We start from the raw sequence: 20,906 nt of genomic DNA, 5'->3' as shown, positions 1-20,906 counted from the left end.
CTTGTCGCTTGTCAAGCCAACAATGCTTACACCCCAGATATGCTTGGGCTACCTGTGGCTAACATACCCCAAATATGCTTGGGCTACCTTTTGCTAACAAATGCCAAATATGCATCTCTAGTTGTGGGTATGAACACTGTGCCGAATCTCGACCCTAATAGGTTTGTTCTCTAGAGGACAATAACCCGTTTTGCTGCAACGAAGTACCGTTACCATCAAAACGTTTTATCAGAAGGTAGACAATCATGACTATAATAGCACTTTTTCATTGACACGACAGCGCTAACATATAATATATGCACGTACACTTTAATAATTTATCTTTGTTTTGGGGGGGTGGGGAGGCACTAAATGCTGCCTAAATCATTAGAGTTATCGTGTTTTCCTTCGGTTTTCTTGGAGTGATTTTAGGCATCTTATGTGCTCGTGCCTTAGTTTTCGATACACCAATTAGACAAAAGGGAAACATTGTTTGATTTGGGGAAGATTTTTGAAAAGGGGAGCCTTATGTCACGGGGAAAAGAGCAGAACGTTGTATACGACGATAAAGAAGCATGCGGATGAATGCAGGACTAGAAGAAAAACAATGCGATTTTCAAATAGAGATTCAAGTCAGTGGGTTCTTTCAAGAACCAAAACTTGCAAAATATAGGCATACAGACCAACAACTGGAGCTAATAAGTAAAAAAAGAGATGTTAAACTGTTTGTCATTTATTGAATTTATACCCGACGATGTGCAAGGGGGAGGGCGAGCGGCGAGAGGTATAGGCTGAGGTGGCCTGGCTGCGTTGATGCCATCTAATGTTAATTCTCCAAACAACCTCCGTAAGAGAGTTTGAAGGCAAATAAAACCATATATGTCTAGCACTGGTCTTCTGACAGAACTTCAATGCTAAAAGCTTTTAAAGCATTCTGTTAAATTCTGCATTACTGCAATCGTCTGCGAAATCTTTAGTTCGAGCTTTCAGAGAGTTATACCAGCTCGGGTTATTTCGGTTTTAACACTTGTATATCTTTTTCTGATATTTCTGTATTCTAAAAACCACAGAGTACCCGCGTCGAAAACCCTAAAAGAATTAAAAATACTTTGAATCAGAAAATGTAAAAGGTCATTGGCCAAAAATAATTAAAGACACAATTTGAGTATTGCTGTATTCGCGTCAGTGATAGATAACTTATATGTGGCAGCAACTCAGTAGCAAGCCCAATACCTGATACAGCAGTAATCACTTTTGTGACACTTTTTTAATTTACTTGAGGTTTTACACCAGCCTTTAGAAAGCTAGTTACACTTCTAATAAACTGTGAACGTCTAGCACTAGCTCGATTAGTCCAGAATTGTTTCTGACTTTTACGCTCTCCACACGCCGCACTTAGACCATTATTCTTGCAGGTTCATCTTCTGGTGCTGCACAATTTTCATTTGCACCGCATTATATCTATTAGCGATCCTTGCGCTGGTGGCAAGTCTGTTCGCATTGGCACAAGCTTTCTCTGTGAACGTTCCTATCCCCAGTTCTCAGTTAGGAGAACACAGTCTCTCCACTGCTGAAGTCGGTAGAATGTTCGTAAGCTATGAAAAGCGAAAGCTGCATGCGTCGTAGGCATAAATAGAACCAGAGGCCACTCTCCACCCTCGAAACATGCAGCTGCCGCTTTTCATAGCATGCGAACATTCTACCAAGTTTATCCTACCAAGTCTCCTCCCTGAGAATTGGGGATATGCCAGTGCGAACAGACTTGCCTCCAGCACACGTAATAAAAATGGTGCAGTGCAAATGCACGCAAGGCTAGTGTAAAACCTCAAGAAAAGACATGTGTTACTGATTACTAGAATAGTCTTCAATAGTTATATTAGACAAAATAGATGCCCAATGGGGTCATACGTAAACGGGCACGAGGACCATGCACGACGTACCAAAAAATAAACAAATTGGAAACTCGCTGGCAGCCACAGTTCCGTGCGATTGACCATAAAAAAGGGTAAGTCTACATGGTAAATTTACAAAAGTGACAAAGGGTTGAACATTCAGTCGCTCATGTTAAACTTAAAAAAAAAGAATAAAAAAAAGAATATGTCTTTCACCTCTCGGTCGTAGACCAACGGTAGTAGATCGAGTTTTAGAAGTCGCTCTTTATAGCTCAAGTCCCCGATCTTGGATCTTAGAATCCAGCGGGTGGCTCGCCTTTCAACTTTCTCTAGAAGTTGTTTTACGCTGCCGGGGGACCAGACTTCAGTGGCGAAACATAGCTACGTACAGAGCACGGTGGGCGATTTCTTTCACTTGCTAGCGTTCAAGTCGATATTTGTGTCGCTTCACTTGTTTAGACTTGTCAGGTCATCCTGAAGAGCTTCACAGTCCTTCATCGAAGAGATTATTTGATCTACTGGGGGCACGTGCCCCCTCCCCATATTTTCCAAAATTATAAGGAAATGTTAAGTAGAAGCGTGGCTGTGCCCCCTCCCCCAATAACTTCTTAATGTTTCTATATTGTTCCCCTTAGGATTAGGTGGGCTGCTACGGCTCTGCTCTTCCAGCTTTGCTGTGTGTGCACTAGCTTACAGGGGGTAGCAAGTGGCTATTGTACTGTCGAATGGTCGGTACGTGGTTTAACTGCAAGCTCCCTTTCCTCGCAGATGCGATAGACTCATCCCTTAAGTTCATGTTGGAACCGTCGTACTTGCGGTAACCCGCGTTACTAAGGCGTGACCGCATCCTACTCGACACATTACCTTCTGGGAAAACACCACTTCTCTTGAAACCCATACTTTGCTTACATGCGGCGCGAAACTCGACGCTTCGCATGGAATAAACCCATGGGTTTATAGACGAGCTTGAATACGCAACGAGCTCAACCCAAAGCCACACCTCCCGTGCGAATAGTTTTTTCGTACAGCCTGCGCTTAGTGTCAGATTGATTGAGGCGATGACTAGACTTGGGAACCATAAGAAGAAAAATAAAGTAATTACGATCCCGATGGTCCAGGCGGTTTTTCGATGCCGCGCCTCCTCGACTCTACGCCCTTCCTTTCCTGTCGCCTCCGTTACGATTCTTCGCATTTGCGTCCTTGCTGCTTTGAAGATGGCGGCGTAGCAGTAAAACGTAACAGCAAAAGGCAACCCGCAAGAAAGTACAGCAGTGGTGAGCCACAAAAGCGAGAGTTTATCTTCGGGAAGAAAAAGCCGCATTGACGCAAACAAAAACGAAAACGTCCAGTTGAAAATAATAATATACCCACAGCGCTTGACCGTTAGAAGTGTTTTGTAACGAAAGACCATGGTAATGGCAATAAATCGATCCACTGATACAGCAGTCAGACCGAATGTTGTCACTAATATTGCCTGGATCCACAGAAAGTCGGTGGCGACTTTGAAGGGATCATTCTCCCTGAGGTCATCTCCAAAGTAACTATACTTGACGCATTTGTACACTAGCAATGGCTGCATAACACATCCCACAAGCCAGTCAGATCCTGCGAGCGACGCGATGAATAGGTTTGAATTAGTTCTTAAACTTTGCGTTTTGTAAATCGCCAGTAGTACCACTAAGTTTCCGCAGAAGGCGATAAGTCCAGAGATAATACTGAAAACAGCAAGCGTCACAAATGATCCCGAATGTTGATGATCGCTACACTTTGTCTGATTCATCTTGTTTGGTGATAAACACAAATTGTAGAGTCACTTATTCGACACTTCTGGTGAGGGGGATGTGTAATGTTTTCTTGGCATGAGGCCCGTAACTGTTTCAAGTGCAAAAGTTTTTAATATATACGGCGGGGTATCATTACTTACTTGCACTGCCAGCTGCGATATGAGAAATTCCCCCCATAATCTCCATAAAATAACAACTGCCAGCTCGAAGGGCAAACAGATCTAAATATAACGCCGAGAAGACAACTACGTTCATTCTCTTTCATCATTATTGACTTGCATTTCTAAACACAACATATAAAGTATATTTTTAATTTGAATAATATCAAGTTCACTTTTTTGAGTCTGTGGAAAAATCAAAAACAATAATATAATATGATATAGGAAATAATATAATCTCTTTTCGCAGTTATTTTGAACTAAAGTGTGAAAGGTTGGGAATTGCTCATATCTTTATCTAATCGCTGGGGACCGGATATATGTAAATAGGATGAGGACCAAGACACTAGAGCAGGTGGGAGGCTTAAGGGTGGATAATAATACCCGCTTCAAATGAGTTAAGGCCTTAAAGGAAACAATGATTGCATAGATATAAGGCTAGAATAGATTAGTTTTAAGTTTCCTTGGAAACTATACTTGAAAATTAGAATAGGAAAGGAGATCATTGAACATTATGTAAGGTTAATTGTCAAGCCCTTAATGCTTCCCCGACCATCACAAAATGTTGGATGATTATGTAAATAATGTATTATCTCGCAGTACTTAGCACCATGTTGAAATCTTCAGATTTTAGGAGCTCTTATATTATTGCTAATGTTTATCTGTTCATTTTTTCACTTTTTTAGTTATAGAACATCCAAACATCCGGAACTACCCTTTGAAAAGCTTTGAAAAGATGAAAACAAAGGAAAAAGAAAATCCCTTCCGAGAGGGTTGGTAATTACTCACGTCATAATTTCTAAACTAATGAGAAACAAGATAAAGTAAAAAAATATTTCTTTGTCTTGATATTCAAAGAGACAAATTTTATTGTTGAAAAAATATTAGTTTTAAAAAATATCATAGTCAAATAATAACTCATAGATATTCACACCATTTTTTCAATCAACCCCTAACCCTTCACTGTCCTTTACTGAAAATAGATGGCCATATTGTACTAAATTCATTGGTAGGGTAATTAAAATAGTTGTCGAATTCTAACAAAAAGAATATTGTATTGTAAACATATTCTGTCTATAAACAGGTCCCGTCCGTAAAAAGTCCCGTTAAAACAGGCTTTGTCCGTAAACGGAACCCGTCCGTAAACAGATCCCGTCAAAACAGGTTCGTCCGTAAACGGGTCCCGTCCGTAAACAGTTTCGTCCGTAAACACGTCCCGTCCATTAACAGTTCCCGTCCGTAAACAGAATTCGTCCGTAAACAGCTTCCGTCCGTGAACAGCTTCCGTCCGTTAACAGGCTTCGTCCGTTAACAGCTTCCGTCCGTGAACAGCTTCCGTCCGTTAACAGGCTTCGTCCGTAAACAGGTCCCGTCCATTAACACTTCCCGTCTGTTAACAGTTCCCGTCCGTAAACAGACTTCGTCCGTAAACAGGTTCGTCCGTAAACAGGTCCCGTCCATTAACAGTTCCCATCTGTAAACAGTTCCCGTCCATTAACAGTTCCCGTTTGTAAACAGATTTCGTCCGTGAACAGGTCCCGTCCGTAAACAGGTTCCGGCCGTAAACAGGTTCCGGCCGTAAAAAGGTTCGTCCGTAAACGGGTCCCGTCCGTAAACAGACTTCTTCCGTAAACAGGTTCGTACGTAAACGGGTCCCGCCCGTAAACAGTTTCGTCCGTGAACGGGTCCCGTCCTTAAACATGTCCCGTCCGTTAACAGGTTCCGGCCGTAAACAGGTTCCGGCCGTAAACAGGTTTCTTCCATAAGCAAGGGGGACAGGGGTTACTTACGGGACCGATATGGATTTTGTTTTGGTTTAAAGTGATAGGGAAACTAGTCTGAAAAACCGGATACCAAACTTTTAATAGTTTTTGACTACCCGTTCATTGTATTTTAAGAACAATAGAATTGAAGCTCTACGGGAAAATTATCCTCAAACTAGATGTGAAACCATCCCCTTAACTCCCTTAAATGCACGATAATAAATGTTCTTTTCTTGTTCCTTTCTTCTCATAGTCACAGAATTGCCGTTTAGGCATTTAGGCATTTTAGTCATCGGTGCATCATTCAATAGAATTTACTGAACGTTTGACTTTCAGCAATTTTTTTGGTAGCAGAAGCACTCAAACATATTTCCTAATATTAACAGTATGTTTAAAAAAAATTAAACGAAGTGGCGACCCTAAAACTTGTTCAATATTCATATTATCTTATAACCCTAAAACTTGTTCAATATTCAATTCTTATATTTACGCAGCCAGCTTAAATCTGTCACATTTGTTCAAATAACAATTTCAATTTAGTAGACGTTTAGCAAACCTATTCGAATAAAAGAAACCGGTCGATCTTCAGGCGCGCATCCAGCATTTGTAAAGGGAAGAGGGGGGGAGGAGAGGCACAGCCAAACGTCTCATGTGGAAAAGGGATTTTATTTGACTGTTCTTAATGAGAACTGACCCCCTTTTGTTTTGCGGCCAAGGGGCTGGTTAGGGTGCATAGCGTGCGCGCTGATAAATTGTAACAGATTGTTTGTTCTTCGCGCTTGAATGCGGACGCAAGGCAGAGTCCTCTTACTGACTACCTAAAGGATCTTCGCCACTTTTCGAATCTACTAAAAGCAATCGTTAAAGCCATCAGCATTAAATAAATAACTGTTTTTATTGCCCAAAAATGAGAGAAAGGAAAAAAAATGATTCCTTTGATGGCCAAAAGAAGACAGGAGAAAATTCCACCTTTTAACCTTTTTTTTATAGCAGTAAAAATAAAGGAGAAATAAGTAATATTTGATATGACCATACATTTGTTTGTCATTGGTTGGGTAATTAATCTTGTGCAATTAGTGAGCAAATATATACCATTATTTAAAATTACTTGAACAGAAAATTGTCAAGTTTGAAAGATTCGTATAAAGAAGGAACGTTTGATGTCCCGTTAGACCCTTTTCCGATTTTTTTTCGGTCGAAAAGAATTGCTGAAGTGGTTTCTATTGGTAAGTCGCATGTCTCCAACCTATCAATCTGACTACCTTGACATTAGATGATGTTTCTTTTTAAAAGAATCTCGAGTCTCAAAATACGACCATAGGTACTATGCTTAAATAACTAAGAGCGCCCCGAAAAAAAAAAACAGCAACAAAACTCTACAAAAAAGTGACCCCAAATACAGTGTTAAAAGAGTCTAGTACTCAAAATTATCACGCATCGAAAACTATATCACAACTAAGCGTTTTGTTCGGAAAACAGAAAAAAAGCAAGCGCCTTTTTGACAGGTGAGAGATGAGGTTGACGTATTCTAACAAGGCAATGATCAGTGTTAAAACACAGTCTTTTTGTACAAATAGAGCACTCGTAAACGAAGAAGGAAGCAGTCATATTTATACAAATATCGTGCCAGGCACAATTTTATTGAATTCTATTCAAATTATTCTTCTTTGATTGAACAAGAAGGCAGCAACCCAGACAATATTAAACACGGAAAGAAAGTATTTTACCCTTTTATAAGGACTGCTTTTGTGTAAACCAAACTTGAGCCCAAGTTCAGTTAACAGAACGCATTGAGTTTAAAGCAAAAACTCCATAGGAAATAGACAAATCCGGAGAGAGAGAAAAAGAAAAATAGAGAAGTTCGGCTCTGAATATATATTTCCTTCGAATTAAACTTATTGTTTAATATAGCCCCCGTTGGTTTTACAAGAACAAGGTATTGAACTCTCTACGAAAAGCACAAAAACAGACTAGAAAATCAGTGCCGATGTATACGACTGCGGCTATCGGGACTGCATCTGCGTTCCTTATCGTCACAGAAGTGCTGATACTCGGTGGTAACACATTGGTAATTCTAGCAGTCTACAGGAACCCACCAATGCAGACGGTCATGAACATTCTTATAGTGAATCTAGCAGTGTGTGATCTTCTTGTTGGCGTCTTCAACTGTCCATTCATGTTGACTGCTTTGCTTGCTGGTGATTGGCTGGCCGGTCCGGTTATGTGCAAAGTGTCCGGATTCTGTAACGTCTTGTTTTGTTGCGCGTCCATTCTCACGCTGACTACTATCAGCATTGATAGGTGAGTATTAAAGATCTCTAGATTTAATAATTACACGCCGAGGCCGAAATAGCTATCGGCTAATAGTCACTGATACGTGTGAAACTGATAATTTTTTTGGCTCGTTTAGTTTTAATTTGAGCGTGTTCTTCACTCAGCCGATCGAAATCGACCGTTCCAATTACTGCATGGCCTAAGTCGTCCACTTTATTCGTCCCTATTGATTTTTTAAGGTAAACATCAGCATCAACATCAGCCCAGGCAATGGTTGCTTGTTCGTAGCTCGGAACTCGGCTGATCTGAGAGGGGACGAGTAAAGCGTTTTTTGTAGAATGTTGTCAATAAAATTAAGGCATGTTCCTAGTTTTAAGGCAATTTTATTGACAACATTCTACAAAAAACGCTTTACTCGTCCCCTCTCAGATAAGCCGAGTTCCGAGCTACGAACAAGCAACCATTGCCTGGGCTACCTGTGCTCCTTACCAGCGCGGTCAAGCGTAACTAATCGTACAACGGCGTCGGTCAAGGATTGCTTGCTGCTACTTTCTCGTTTTAAAATACGGCTAGCGGCCAGGGAAAATAGATGTTTCGTCACATATCGAATGTAAGTGTACCCTGGCATAGGTCTGCGAGATAAAAATATTTTGTTTGTTGTAGTTTCCTCTCGAATTTCGACGGTATTTGAGTGCTACCGAAAATGGCGCCTCCAACCTTGTTTCTTTCCTTAGTAGGGAGAGAGAAGTTATAAATTCCGTTAAGAACCCCCCCCCCCCCAAAAAAAAAAAAAAAAAATCGTGTATTACACGTGAATTTGACAACAACAAGGCATCCTCTTAGTTTTCAGGCAATTTTATTGACAACATTTTAAACAAAAAACGCTTTACTCGTCCCCTCTCAGCAGAACAGCCGAATTCCGAGCTACGAACAAGCAACCGTTGCCTGGGCTACCTGTGGTAAACATAGGGCGAAAAACAAAATTAGTGAAAAATAAAAAAACTTGTTGAAAAGACGTGTGTAGTCTAGTGTTGCGTTTATATTTACTTTTTGCTTGTTCTTGGCGGTATTAAAGCGCCTTTTTCAAGACTCAAGATTTCAAGATTTTTAAACGTTCGTCATTAGAGTCAAACTTCTTAATCCGAGCCCGAGCTTTCCAAACTTGTTTTTGGATAACTTGCTCAAGGTATTTCATTTAACATCAGTTGAAAAAAGAATAAGTAGAGTTACAATACAATCTTGATACAAGGGGAAACCCGTAGCATGGTAACAACATAAAACAGATAGCGTTCAACAAAATCAGAGACTCTGAGGTCGCATGCAAACCGTGACTTCGAGACCGTGGTAGAAAAAAAACTAGGCTCCGAGACCCTACAATTTTGAAAAAAAAAAAAAAAAGACTTCGAGACTGCGATTTTTTTACTCGTCCCCATGTTTTTAGCATGTTCCTAAAATTTGAGTACCCATCTCCACCCTACCCCTACCCCCTTAAATTATCTGATGAACCGTCCTTATGCTTGTTTGCTGAAACAATGTAATTTAAAGGAAGGTGATTATGCAAGTCATGGGTTTATAAATTAACGCACTAATGTTTTGAAATATTCTTACCAGGGGCGGCGGAGTGGTCCCATAAGTGGGGGGGGGGGGGGGGGGGGGAAGTTGGGTGGAGGGGTGGTTGGTGGTTTCAGGGGGGAGGCGAGGGTGGTGGTTTCCAAATTTTTAGCGCTATTTATAAGAACGCGGGGATAACCTAGGTTTTTATGCACTGGATGTTAAAATGTTCAACAGATTTGTTGTCGGTTGCATATGTACCGCTTGAAACCCGTTGGTTAAAAAACGTTCATATAAAAAGAAACATCCGTTCAGAAAAGTTGGGAGGGCGCCCTCCCCACCTTCAAAAGTGAGGGGACTGGCGCCCCCCCCCCTGCCCCCCCATATTCAAAAGTGAGGGGACTGGCACCCCCCTGCCCCTCCCCCCCACCTTTAAAAGTGAGGGGACTGGCACCCCCCCTGCCCCCCCCCCACCTTTAAAAGTGAGGGGACTGGCACCCCCCTGCCCCTCCCCTTCCGCCGCCCCTGTTTACATTATAATTACGAATACAGAGAGTTTGATCATAAAACGTTATCATTTCACGCTTAAAATCTTGTTTCGCTTCAAGGCGCCACCAGAGACTCCACCAGATATATTTTAACGAAGTAGGTATAATTTATCACAAAACTCCATGATATACTGAGCATATTTGGAGCAATTTATGGAGTTTTAGCATCGGAACTCACACTGCACGGTAACACAGTGTAGTGATAATACGTTTACACTCTTTTTTATATGAACGTCTGATTTCCAGTTCAGGCTGGGCCGTTCTTATTTTTGGGATATTTTAAGGATGAATATGTTCTTAACAATGTTCTTTAATTTTATTGATTGTAAGAATATAATACCCAGTGAATTATTAGGAAGAGAATTATACTAATGATCCAAAGCAACAATAAAGTTGTTACTATGAGCACAATTTGAATCTGCACTTTAACGCATCAGGACTAAAAAAGAAAAAAAATCTGCTATCTAAGCCTCAGCATGTTTTTAGCATGTTCTTAAAATTTGAGTTTATTTTGTTCTTAAAATTTGTGAAATCTCAGGCTGGAAGTTCTCATAAAAAAAGAGTGCAATGACACTGAGAATATGATACATCCATTTATATCCATTGAAGGCGCAATGCTTACGTAATGCCTCCGAATCTTTCTATGTAACGCCCGTGACAAGAGACAAGCCAACACTCAAAAAGAACATACTATAGATTTTTCGTACTTTAATATAAAGTTGAACTGAAATAAATACAAGTACATGATAAGTCGCTGAAATAAACTCAAGTTCAAGTAAATTTAACTAGTTTCTTACATTTGTTTGTATTTCCACGGCCTGCATGCATTCAAAGAATCTCCCGTGTCTTTCCAGGCTTTGCCTGATCCATTTATTAGTTAAAATGGTTCCTATGGACAATAAATTGGCCAATCAGTTGGTCAATTGCTCATTAACGTGATAGTCTTAAGCCCCGTGCAATCGTGCAAAAGTCTTAAGCCCCGTGCAATCGTGCAAAAGTCTTAAGCCCCGTGCAATCGTGCAAAAGTCTTAAGCCCCGTGCAATCGTGCAAAAGTCTTAAGCCCCGTGCAATCGTGCAAAAGTCTTAAGCCCCGTGCAATCGTGCAAACTTCGCCTTCAAACTGCGCCAGCACCTGCCAGCATTGCTGGCGAATTCTTTCTCGACTGACCACAAGACAAAAGAAATGTCAGAAAGTCCATCTACCATTTTGACATTTACTTTGTCCTATAGTCAGTCAAGCGAAAATTCGCCAGCAATGCTGGCAGTTTGCTTTCATGCTTGCAGTTTGCACGGCAAGCAGTTTGCACGGCAAGCTTTCATGCTTGCAGTTTGCACGGCAAGCAGTTTGCACGGCACCTATTCCAAGTTGAAAGTTGCACTCGAGAATCCATGTGTCGTAACCCGCGGTGGTTCATGGGTAGCGTATAAACGGCTGAATCCTTTTATCTGAATGCTATGTGTATGTTCATAAGAACGTGAACAAGAATTCTACAACTTTTGAAACCTGGATTTGTATTTTATTAACGCTTTGTTGCTTATCTACTTGATACCCATGAAGCACTGCGGGTTATGATACACAGATTCTCCGAGAACAACCTTTATTTGAAACAAATACATGATAAGTCGCTGAAGCATGGCATAGGTTGTTTATATACCGAAGCTATGGTTCCCGCGCAAAGGATCACGTGGGGTTATTTGATTACATTCCTGAATGATTTTTCACGCTTTCTGGTCATAGTCTTAATTTATACACAAAGACTAGAGAATAGCAAAAGCATTTGCAATGGAAGGGACGTCTTCCTTTGAACCAAACGCTGCAGTGGAAAGGATGCGAATTAGTTCGCATACGAAAAAACGTGTCACGGTAAATCAACGTGGATATGTAGTCAGCCCTACAGTGTTCGATGGGTCCTTATTCGGTGAATGGAAATACAATTTTCTCGTCAACGAACTCGTGTCTATGGCTCGTGGGTTACTCAAGCAGAAATCCGACACCGAAAGCTCTCTAAAGTTTCTAGAAGTTGGCGCAGGTATGGGTGCTATCGCTATAGAATTCGCACTTCAAGTTCCACAAGCTGAGGTTTGGGCGACAGACATCAATCCAGCAGCCGTTGACGATGTGGCTGAAAACGCCCGCCTTCACGGAGTAGAAACCTCGGTGACAGCCATTCAAGCGGATGTTTTTGACTGTGATGACCTCAAAGGGATGAAATTCGATATGATATTCTTCCGTCCGCCAGCCGGATTTTGCGAGGGTTGCAATGAAAAAGACCTCGACATGTCATCGAGAACCGCGTGGGATCCCAACTACAGTATCTTAGAAAGATACCTTAAAGGTGCACGGGGGTTTCTGGGTAATGGCGGGAAACTCCTGCTTACTACACCAGTCTCTGGGTGGGGGCTAGACACGGAAAAGCTCGAGAAGAAAGTGCGCGAAGCATCATGGGAGATGAAAACTGTTAGAGTTTTAGAGCCTCGATCTGGAGTGTGTGCTGGAATAAAGGTTATTGAACTTGTCGATAAAGCCTAAATGACATTTTAAATATATGTGTCATGATTTTTCCAGCCCGTAGGATATTGATTTTAACATGAAATAAACAGAATAATTTTGAATCGATCTAAATGGTCTTAAAGAGCCTGGGGCGAGCGCGGGAAACCTGTTTTGTTTTAAAACGTTCTTGACCTATTTTTCAAAATGGCGGTCTGCAAAATTGTAGTAAACACTAGTTCGTGCAAGTTTACGTTCACAGTTCTAGGGCGATTGAAAAAGAAAAAGTAAAAGAACGATTTAAAATATGAGTGGTAGGAAGTATGGAATAAGCCCCTCATTTAGTGAGAAATTTTCAGCAGTGTAGACGGATTTTTAACAGGAGGGGGCCCAAAAGGCCCTTTCAAGGCATTTTCTCCTTCATTTTAGATAATGTCTCATACATTTACTATATTTTTGGCTTCTAAAAGGGAGGGGGGCCTGGGCCACCCCCTGGCTATGCCCCTGATTTTACTGAGAAATTCCAAATTCAACAGGCATTCAGTCCCGACGAGCATTCTATTCCGACGGTGATTTCTTAGTTCAGCAGCATATTCGGACGGCCATTCTATTCCACACAAAATTTTGTCACACAATCCACATGGAGCGATGGCGAGAACTTTTTGTGATATTATTGTAGTGTTTGTTGTTGTTGTTGTTGTTGTTATTATTATTATTATTATTATTATTATTATTATTATTATTATTATTATTATTATTATTATTATTATTATTATTACTATTACTATTATTATTATTATTATTATTATTATTATTATTTTTATTATTATTATTATTATTATTATTATTATTATTATTATTATTATTGTTCTAGCTCTTGGTGTTCTGATTATATGTGTGTAAAAATCAGCTTCTGGATTGTCTTGTTCATTCTTGTCTATACTTGGTGTTTTCCTATATTTTTTTCCTCTTTCGAAGCACGGTTTAGCCCAGGAGCCCAAACTTGACAACACTCGTTGCGCGAGATACACCATTGTTTAAAACCAATTATCTTTTCTATTTACACAATAAATAGCGAGTATAAAAAAATATAGGTTACTGTCGAAACCGTTGTATCGCGACGCCGCATTTTCAAAACATCGATTGGTTCCGCCAGTGAAATTATTCTAAGCCAATCTGATTCTTGTCATCTCTTGCCTAGTGCAGTTGCCTGGCTTCCTGTCGCGACACTGTCTGGTTTTTGTCCAGAGGATAGCCAGGAAAGTGCACAAAGCAAGACTCTGATTGGCTCAGAATGGTTTTACTGACGGAACAGAAAACTAAAACAAATTTTCAGTTTTGAAAACGCGGGTTGCGATACAAAAAGAGCCTGTTCTGGTTGACTAGGCGTAGTTTTAGCCAGGAAAGTCCTGACATGTTTGGAAAACAAAGGCACACGGCAGTTAGCTTTTCTAGGTACACGCACTAGCGCTTTAGATGCGCTTTTTATATGGCTTGAGACACGTGGGGATATTGTCACTAGTTTCATTTCTTGCAAATATCTTTTGTTATATTTTTCTTTTATCGGGTAGTTATGTTGTCCTTTGTCGAGGTCAGGTTTTTTGAGGAATACCCTAAATGATGGATGAGGAAGAGTCTTTGATCTCATATCATGAGTCTTGTACTAGAAAAGACGAGGGTGGAGAGAAAGACCACCAAAAGAGAAATGTATGGAAATAATACAAGGTCGACTAAAAGACAACGCACCATATCTCAAGGTCGACTTAAAGACAACGCACTATATCTCCATAATGTAAATTCAGCCCTTAATTCCATTCCCAGTTCAACTATTCTCTTCCGGATATCCCTTAGAGTTCGGGGAAGCATATGCCAGTCCTGGTAGAGTTGATGATTTGAAAGACACTTACCAGAAAACAAACATATTTGAACACTTTATGCGAATAACACCAATCTTTCGTTAAAAAACCGCGTATCTTAATAAATGATCTTTAAAACCCCTAGTTCATTGACCACAGGTAGCCCAGGCTCTGTCTTTGAGACATTTGAACCTACCGGCTCATTGACCATAATAGAGAGAACATATGGAGTTGTTACTTTATGCAAGTATTCTTCCATAAAAATTAATTCAATCCAAATAAAAAATTCAATCCAATTTGATGTAGTACATGTAGTTGTCTATTATTTACACGTTTATAAGCGTATTTCGAGCTCATTTGGGGCCAATTTTAAATATTCAGCGATGTTCGGTTAAGAATTCCCTCTATCACTCAGAGGGAATTCTAAATTTCAACGAACATCGCTCAAACGTCCCCAAATGCGCTCTAAATCTCTTAAACGTGGAAATAATAGACGGCTACAAGTACTACATCAAGTTGAATTGAATTTATTACATTTTCATGGAAGAATACTTGCATAAAGTAACAACTCCATATGTTCTCTCTATTAACGGTCAATGAGCCGATCGGCTCAAACTACTCATTGATCCACAGAGCCTGGGCTACCTGTGGGGCCAGCGCCCTTCAGCCTCAATGGACCAGCGTCCTGGCTACTACAAATACGTGGCCCTTGCCAGGTAAAACTCCTGACCAGCGCATAAAGGTAATAGATGCACATATTCTAATGCTGATATGCCTACAAAACAACAATACTATCGCCCAAAAATCCATTCTGATGGCGATTATGTCGCCATAAAACCTATCAGAACCGATAGAAGATTTGGTATCACGCGAGACCTGCCATTTGTATGTGATCTACTACATAATCTAGTAAATGTGTTAGACAATAATGGCCAAAAGTGCGAGGATGGCCAATTCGGAATTATCAAGGTAGCTGTACTCTTGCATATGTGAAAATAATGAATTGCCATGAGACTCATTGGCGGTTCTACTACAAGGGCCGTAGTAGGGAGCACTGGGGGCATGTGTCCCTTTCAAACATTATAAGAAAATGAACAGAAGGCGCGTATCTGTGCCCCTCCCCCCCAATATCTTCTTAATGTTTCTGTATTGTGCCCCCAAATCTTACGTGGCCTGTTACGGCTCTGGGGTATTATATTCTTATATACACTAACATTTAAGAACATCGTTACCAGCCTTAAAATATGCTCCAAAAATAAGAACGGCTCAGCCTCAACTGAAAATTAGAATATGTTCTTAACGATGTTTTAAAATTTTAGAGTATATGAGAATATAATACCCAATGAATTATTAGGAAGAGAATTTTCCCCAAAGATCAATAGCAATAATAAGCTGGTTACTGCGAGCACAATTTGATTCTGCTTTTTAGAACGCATCAAGACTAAAAAAGAAAATCTGCTATCCTAAGCCTCGGCACGTTCTTAGCATGTTCTTAAAATTTGGTGAAATCTCAGGCTGGACGTTCTTATAGAAATGGCATTCTCGTACCCAGACGCCGCGCGATGCATTTTGGGGAGGTTGAATAAGCGCACGGTGCATGACGGTCAGGATGTCCCCGCAACATCAAATAACGACTGGGTCGAGTCTGTAGAAATGGTTCCTTAAAAAAAAAGAGTGTACCTGAGCTTACTTGCACTCGCCACGCTATTAGAAAGGCCTTGTTTTGGACTGTGATTGGTCTGATGATAATGAAAAAAAAAAGGCTGCATACTGCATATTTTATCTTTTTATCTTTAAACTCTTTTTTTTTTCTAGATATTTCTGCATCACTCGTCCCACTAAAGTGATGTTTACCAAGCCCAAGGTCGTGTATGCTATCATTCTCATCTGGATATACGTCACTTTCCTAGCAGCCATGCCACTGGTCGGTTGGAATCAATATGTTTACGTAGACGATCGAAAACACTGCATGATCTTTTGGCAAATGGGTGGCGTGCATTCTGCATACGGGGTCTTTCTATCTGGCTCAACATTCCTTGTTCCCACATGGATCATGGTGTTCTGTTACTACAAGATCTTCCGCACCTCCAGCCAACAGGCAAAGAAATTCCGCAAAAGAGTGATGCCAACTTTTGAAAGCACAAATGATAACACCAACTCATCAAATGTGAGGGGTCACCATCGCAGCGGGATTCCGAACCGTGATTGCTTGTTCACCGAGGAGGACTTGAAGATGACATGCAACGATACGCAGTGTAAAGCTGTTAGCACGAAAAGCGTTATCGATTTGAAACCACAAATAGCAAAGAATGGAATTAAAAGTAATCCTGTAAAAGTTCTGAGCGATGGTGTAGAGGCGAGGTGTGATAGTCATTCATACCCAATGGGTAATACAGTCAAAGTAGGTATCCAAGACGTCGGGACATCCTCCTCGGAGTACTCAGGTTCAGCAAGTTTTAAACATGTCGACCATGGAAAGATAACGCACGCAACTCCCTCGCAGACGTCCGGTGAAAGTAACACTGTTAGAAAACAAGCGCGCGAGAGACGAACCGCGCAGGTCATTCTTGTTGTCATAGCAGTATTCCAGGTATGAGTATCCTAGCGGCATTATCACCCCATGGGGTAGGGGTAGGGTGATTCTTGTTGTCATAGCAGTGCTCCAGGTATGAGTATCATAGCAGCATTATCACCCCATGGGGTAGGGGTAGGGTGATTCTTGTCGTCATAGCAGTATTTCAGGTATGATTATCATAGTAGCATTATCACCCCATGGGGTAGGGGTAGGGTGATTCTTGTTGTCATAGCAGTATTCCAGGTATGATTATCATAGCAGCATTATCACCCCATGGGGTAGGGGTAGGGTGATTCTTGTTGTCATAGCAGTGCTCCAGGTATGAGTATCATAGCAGCATTATCACCCCATGGGGTAGGGGTAGGGTGATTCTTGTTGTCATAGCAGTATTCCAGGTATGATTATCATAGCAGCATTATCACCCCATGGGGTAGGGGTAGGGTGATTCTTGTCGTCATAGCAGTATTCCAGGTATGATTATCATAGTAGCATTATCACCCCATGGGGTAGGGGTAGGGTGATTCTTGTTGTCATAGCAGTATTCCAGGTATGATTATCATAGTAGCATTATCACCCCATGGGGTAGGGGTAGGTCGATTCTTGTTGTCATAGCAGTATTCCAGGTATGAGTATCCTAGCGGCATTATCATCCCATGGGGGAGGGGTAGGTCGGTTCTTGTTGTCATAGCAGTATTCCAGGTATGAGTATCATAGCAGCATTATCAACCCATGGGGTAGGGGTAGGTCGATTCTTGTTGTCATAGCAGTATTCCAGGTATGAGTATCCTAGCGGCATTATTATCCCATGGGGTAGGGGTAGGGTGATTCTTGTTGTCATAGCAGTGCTCCAGGTATGAGTATCATAGTAGCATTATCACCCCATGGGGGAGGGGTAGGCTGATTCTTGAGTATCATAGCAGCATTATCACCCCATGGGGGAGAGGTAGGGTGATTCTTGTTGTCATAGCAGTGCTCCAGGTGTGAGTATCATAGCGGCATTATCACCCCATGGGGGGAGGGGTAGGTTGATTTTTTATATTAATATATAATATAATGTAATTATATATAATAGAATTATTTATATAAATTATTCCCAAAGGAATGATACTAAGCACCAAACCAGGGACTCTTTATCCGAAAAGGCGAGAGATTCGCATTGAGTATCCCAGGTTTTATTAAACGATTGAAGAAAGCCCAAGCCACACCCCCAACCAGCTTTTGTCTCGCTCATTAGCTATACGTAAGACAGATATAAACATACCTATGTTTTTGTATTGACGAATCATAGATATACTTAAAATAGATATTAATAATTTGGTTCACCAAAAACTGGTAGTCGACTGACAGTTTTTTTAATTACATATCAATACTCTCTGGTTAACGAACACGACTATTCGGGTATTTTAACTGATGGGTTTTTGATAAGTTTTTTATTGATGGATCATTGTTTCATAGATTTGCTGGATGCCATATGCTACTTTGAACCAATGGTCGGCCTTCTCAGGGGAAACCCCACAGGGAACCGCTGACCTCGCCACTTCTCTTCTCGGTTACTTCAACAGCGCTTGTAATGCGTTCATCTACACAGCTTTCAACACGAGGTTCAGACTTGCTTTCAAACAGGTATGAAAATCATAAAGGAAACGAGAGGGGTGTGTGTGTGTGGTAGTGGTGGGGGAAGGGAGGGGGGGGGGGGGCGTTATGCAGCATTTTAAAAGTCCGAATTTTTTTAGGGGGTATCCGAAAAAGAAATAGGTTTTTCTTTTAGAAATGGTATTTGTAGGGCTTCTGGGTTATTTTTTAGGGTAGCACTTTTTGGTCGTGCTGGTATTTTTAAGGGGTATTTTTAGGATTTCCCGACGAGCATCCCTATCAGTTTAACCCTAAAAAATCCCCTGATAAAGGGAGTGGGTGGTTTGTGTGTCATTTTGTTTCGTATAAAATAACAAATAAAGTATCAGCTAATCTTGAAAAGTATGCGCTCCGAAAGAAACATGTGACAAAGTGACAAATGTCACGTTACACATGATGTTCTATCATATTCCACATGTGCAGAGTATTGGTGTGCTACAGACTGTTATAGTGTAGCAGTTTCTTCGCAGGAAATGGAATAGTGACATTTGGAGGTTTGAAAATGTCTTTTCAGGTGGAAAACATTTCCAATATCAGCTGTATCCGCTGTTGATGGTTTACCGAAGACACCCTATCGTCTTCCTCCTTTAAATAATTCTCTAAGCTGCTAAAACCACTTCTTGTATTATTTCTATTAATTTATCTGTCGATTTATCAACAGATCATTTGGAGAAAGAATTCTAGAACCTTTTCGCAACGTTAAGCAAGTGTCGGAATACGTTATCAACTATACTGTAAACAATATACTGCTCACGTTTCACATGCAGTTTTTGTGTATTCTTATAGTCAGCAGATCTTGTAAATTTTACGCAATAAAGCGATAAAGTATGACATATTGTTTGCTTCTCTTGAGACACTGCAAGTACACTGCGCATGTCCCATACCATACGCACTTCCGGTCTTTCAGTCAAAGAGCGGAAATAACTAGCCAGCCCATAGCCAGGGGGGGTTCGGGAGGTTCGGACGAACCCCCCCCCCCCTCACCCGGCTTGTAGGTCCGCTCAGAGCAAACAAAAATATATAACGTTTGGCTGGAGATATACCGTGCACGTTATATGTGCACGGTATGTATTATATGTTTGGTGTCGTTTTTAGGTATGTTTCGAAAATCGCACCTACCCCCCACTGCGGTGTCTAAATTTGACGCTACCAAGCAGCTAACGCGTGCAGATTTTACGATTCATTCATGGGGTACGCTTGTAACGATACGCTGGAGTAAAACCATCCAATTTCGAAAGCGCATTGTCAAGGTTCCCTTGCCGCGCATACCGAGCAGTGCGCTTTGCCCCACAGCAGCGATTATGCACGCCTTTCGCCTTACACCCGGTTGTAATGCATAAGCCCAAGCTTTCGCATGGGTTAACTGTAGTCACAACTATAACATCTTTATTTATAATCTGTTCATGACGAAACTTAGACAACACCTGAATAATATTCCAGGCGTAGATGCGGCAACATATGTTTCTCACTCTTTCGTCGCGGTGGAGCCTCTTTTTCATATCAGTCGGGTATTCCGCTGGAGTTAATCAAGCACTTCGTGACTGGCACTCAGACACTATTCTAATCTATCTTTATTATTATCGGCTATATATTAAAAAGTAAGCTATTAATAACATTGTAAATACAAGATTGATTGCCTAGTGTAATAAGGCGAGGAGAGGGGAATACCGGAAATTTGGTCCGCTTAAATGGAAAAACGACCCACCCCGCTCAAAATCCTGGCTACGGGCCTGCTAGCGCAGATGAAAAAGCGTTTTGAAATTTTTTGTTCTTTAGAAAAAAACATAAATAAAACTTTTATTAAAGAATGTCGATCACCCACTCCTTTGTTATTGTTTTTCATTGAAAATGAAACGGTTTATTGAGTAAGGAAACTTTAAAATAACAATCTACGAATAGAGTCTGATAGGTTATTGACAATATTTGATTGAAAATATCTTGGTTACTCGCTTAAATTAGCCGATGGGAATGGATGCTTTGTGTGACTAGCCATTGAGCGGGAGGACAAAATGGCGGCGTTATTGGCCTTCTTTAACCTCGCTTGCTCTGTCCGTACGGAAATATCAGACCTTGGGCTTTTCTGCACGGCGAAGACCTCGGTCTAATATTTCACCGTACGGACAAGAGAGAGCATAAGATGCTTTATGCTCTCTGGTAGTTATTATTATTGTAAACCTCTAAATTGACAAAAATTAACATAACTATTAAGCGTATAGAAAATCACCAAACGCAATTTTATATTCTATGGGTAGAAATTAGTGCTTCGGCTCAATATGCCATGTAAATAAATAAAGTCATCGAAATGTATTAGTTGCTTAACACCACTTAACAACAGTTCAAGAAAACCTTTTGAAAAAAAACAGGAACAACCTTGAAAGTATTTCCTGCTATACAATTTTGGTCAT

General features: G+C 40.8%; 2 protein-coding genes across 4 annotated transcripts; one reads left to right on the top strand and one right to left on the bottom strand.

The window, feature by feature from the left end:
* Positions 1 to 696: 696 nt before the first annotated feature.
* On the bottom strand, positions 697 to 3,914 carry LOC5515471 (trace amine-associated receptor 9). The gene has a single exon (XM_032385047.2). It carries the CDS (start codon positions 3,649 to 3,651, stop codon positions 2,557 to 2,559), a length of 1,095 nt encoding a protein of 364 aa, XP_032240938.2. The 5' UTR covers positions 3,652 to 3,914; the 3' UTR covers positions 697 to 2,556.
* Positions 3,915 to 6,675: 2,761 nt separating this feature from the next.
* Positions 6,676 to 19,334, top strand: LOC5515474 (octopamine receptor 1). 3 transcript variants are annotated; one of them, XM_048732753.1, is made up of 5 exons: positions 6,676 to 6,802; positions 7,488 to 7,877; positions 16,110 to 16,884; positions 18,325 to 18,492; positions 19,163 to 19,334. In XM_048732753.1, exons 2-5 carry the CDS (start codon positions 7,564 to 7,566, stop codon positions 19,202 to 19,204), a joined length of 1,299 nt encoding a protein of 432 aa, XP_048588710.1. In that variant the 5' UTR covers positions 6,676 to 6,802; positions 7,488 to 7,563; the 3' UTR covers positions 19,205 to 19,334. The 3 variants fall into 3 exon arrangements, with proteins under 3 accessions (XP_048588710.1, XP_048588711.1, XP_048588709.1); XM_048732754.1 differs by having other exon boundaries at positions 6,676 to 7,081; XM_048732752.1 differs by having other exon boundaries at positions 6,676 to 7,877.
* Positions 19,335 to 20,906: the final 1,572 nt, after the last annotated feature.

The sequence above is a fragment of the Nematostella vectensis genome, chromosome 9 (assembly GCF_932526225.1).
Source record: "Nematostella vectensis chromosome 9, jaNemVect1.1, whole genome shotgun sequence".
Taxonomy (NCBI): Eukaryota; Metazoa; Cnidaria; class Anthozoa; order Actiniaria; family Edwardsiidae; genus Nematostella; species Nematostella vectensis.
The sequence above is the reverse complement of the archived record's forward strand: the minus strand, read 5'-3'. Positions and strand labels throughout refer to the sequence as shown.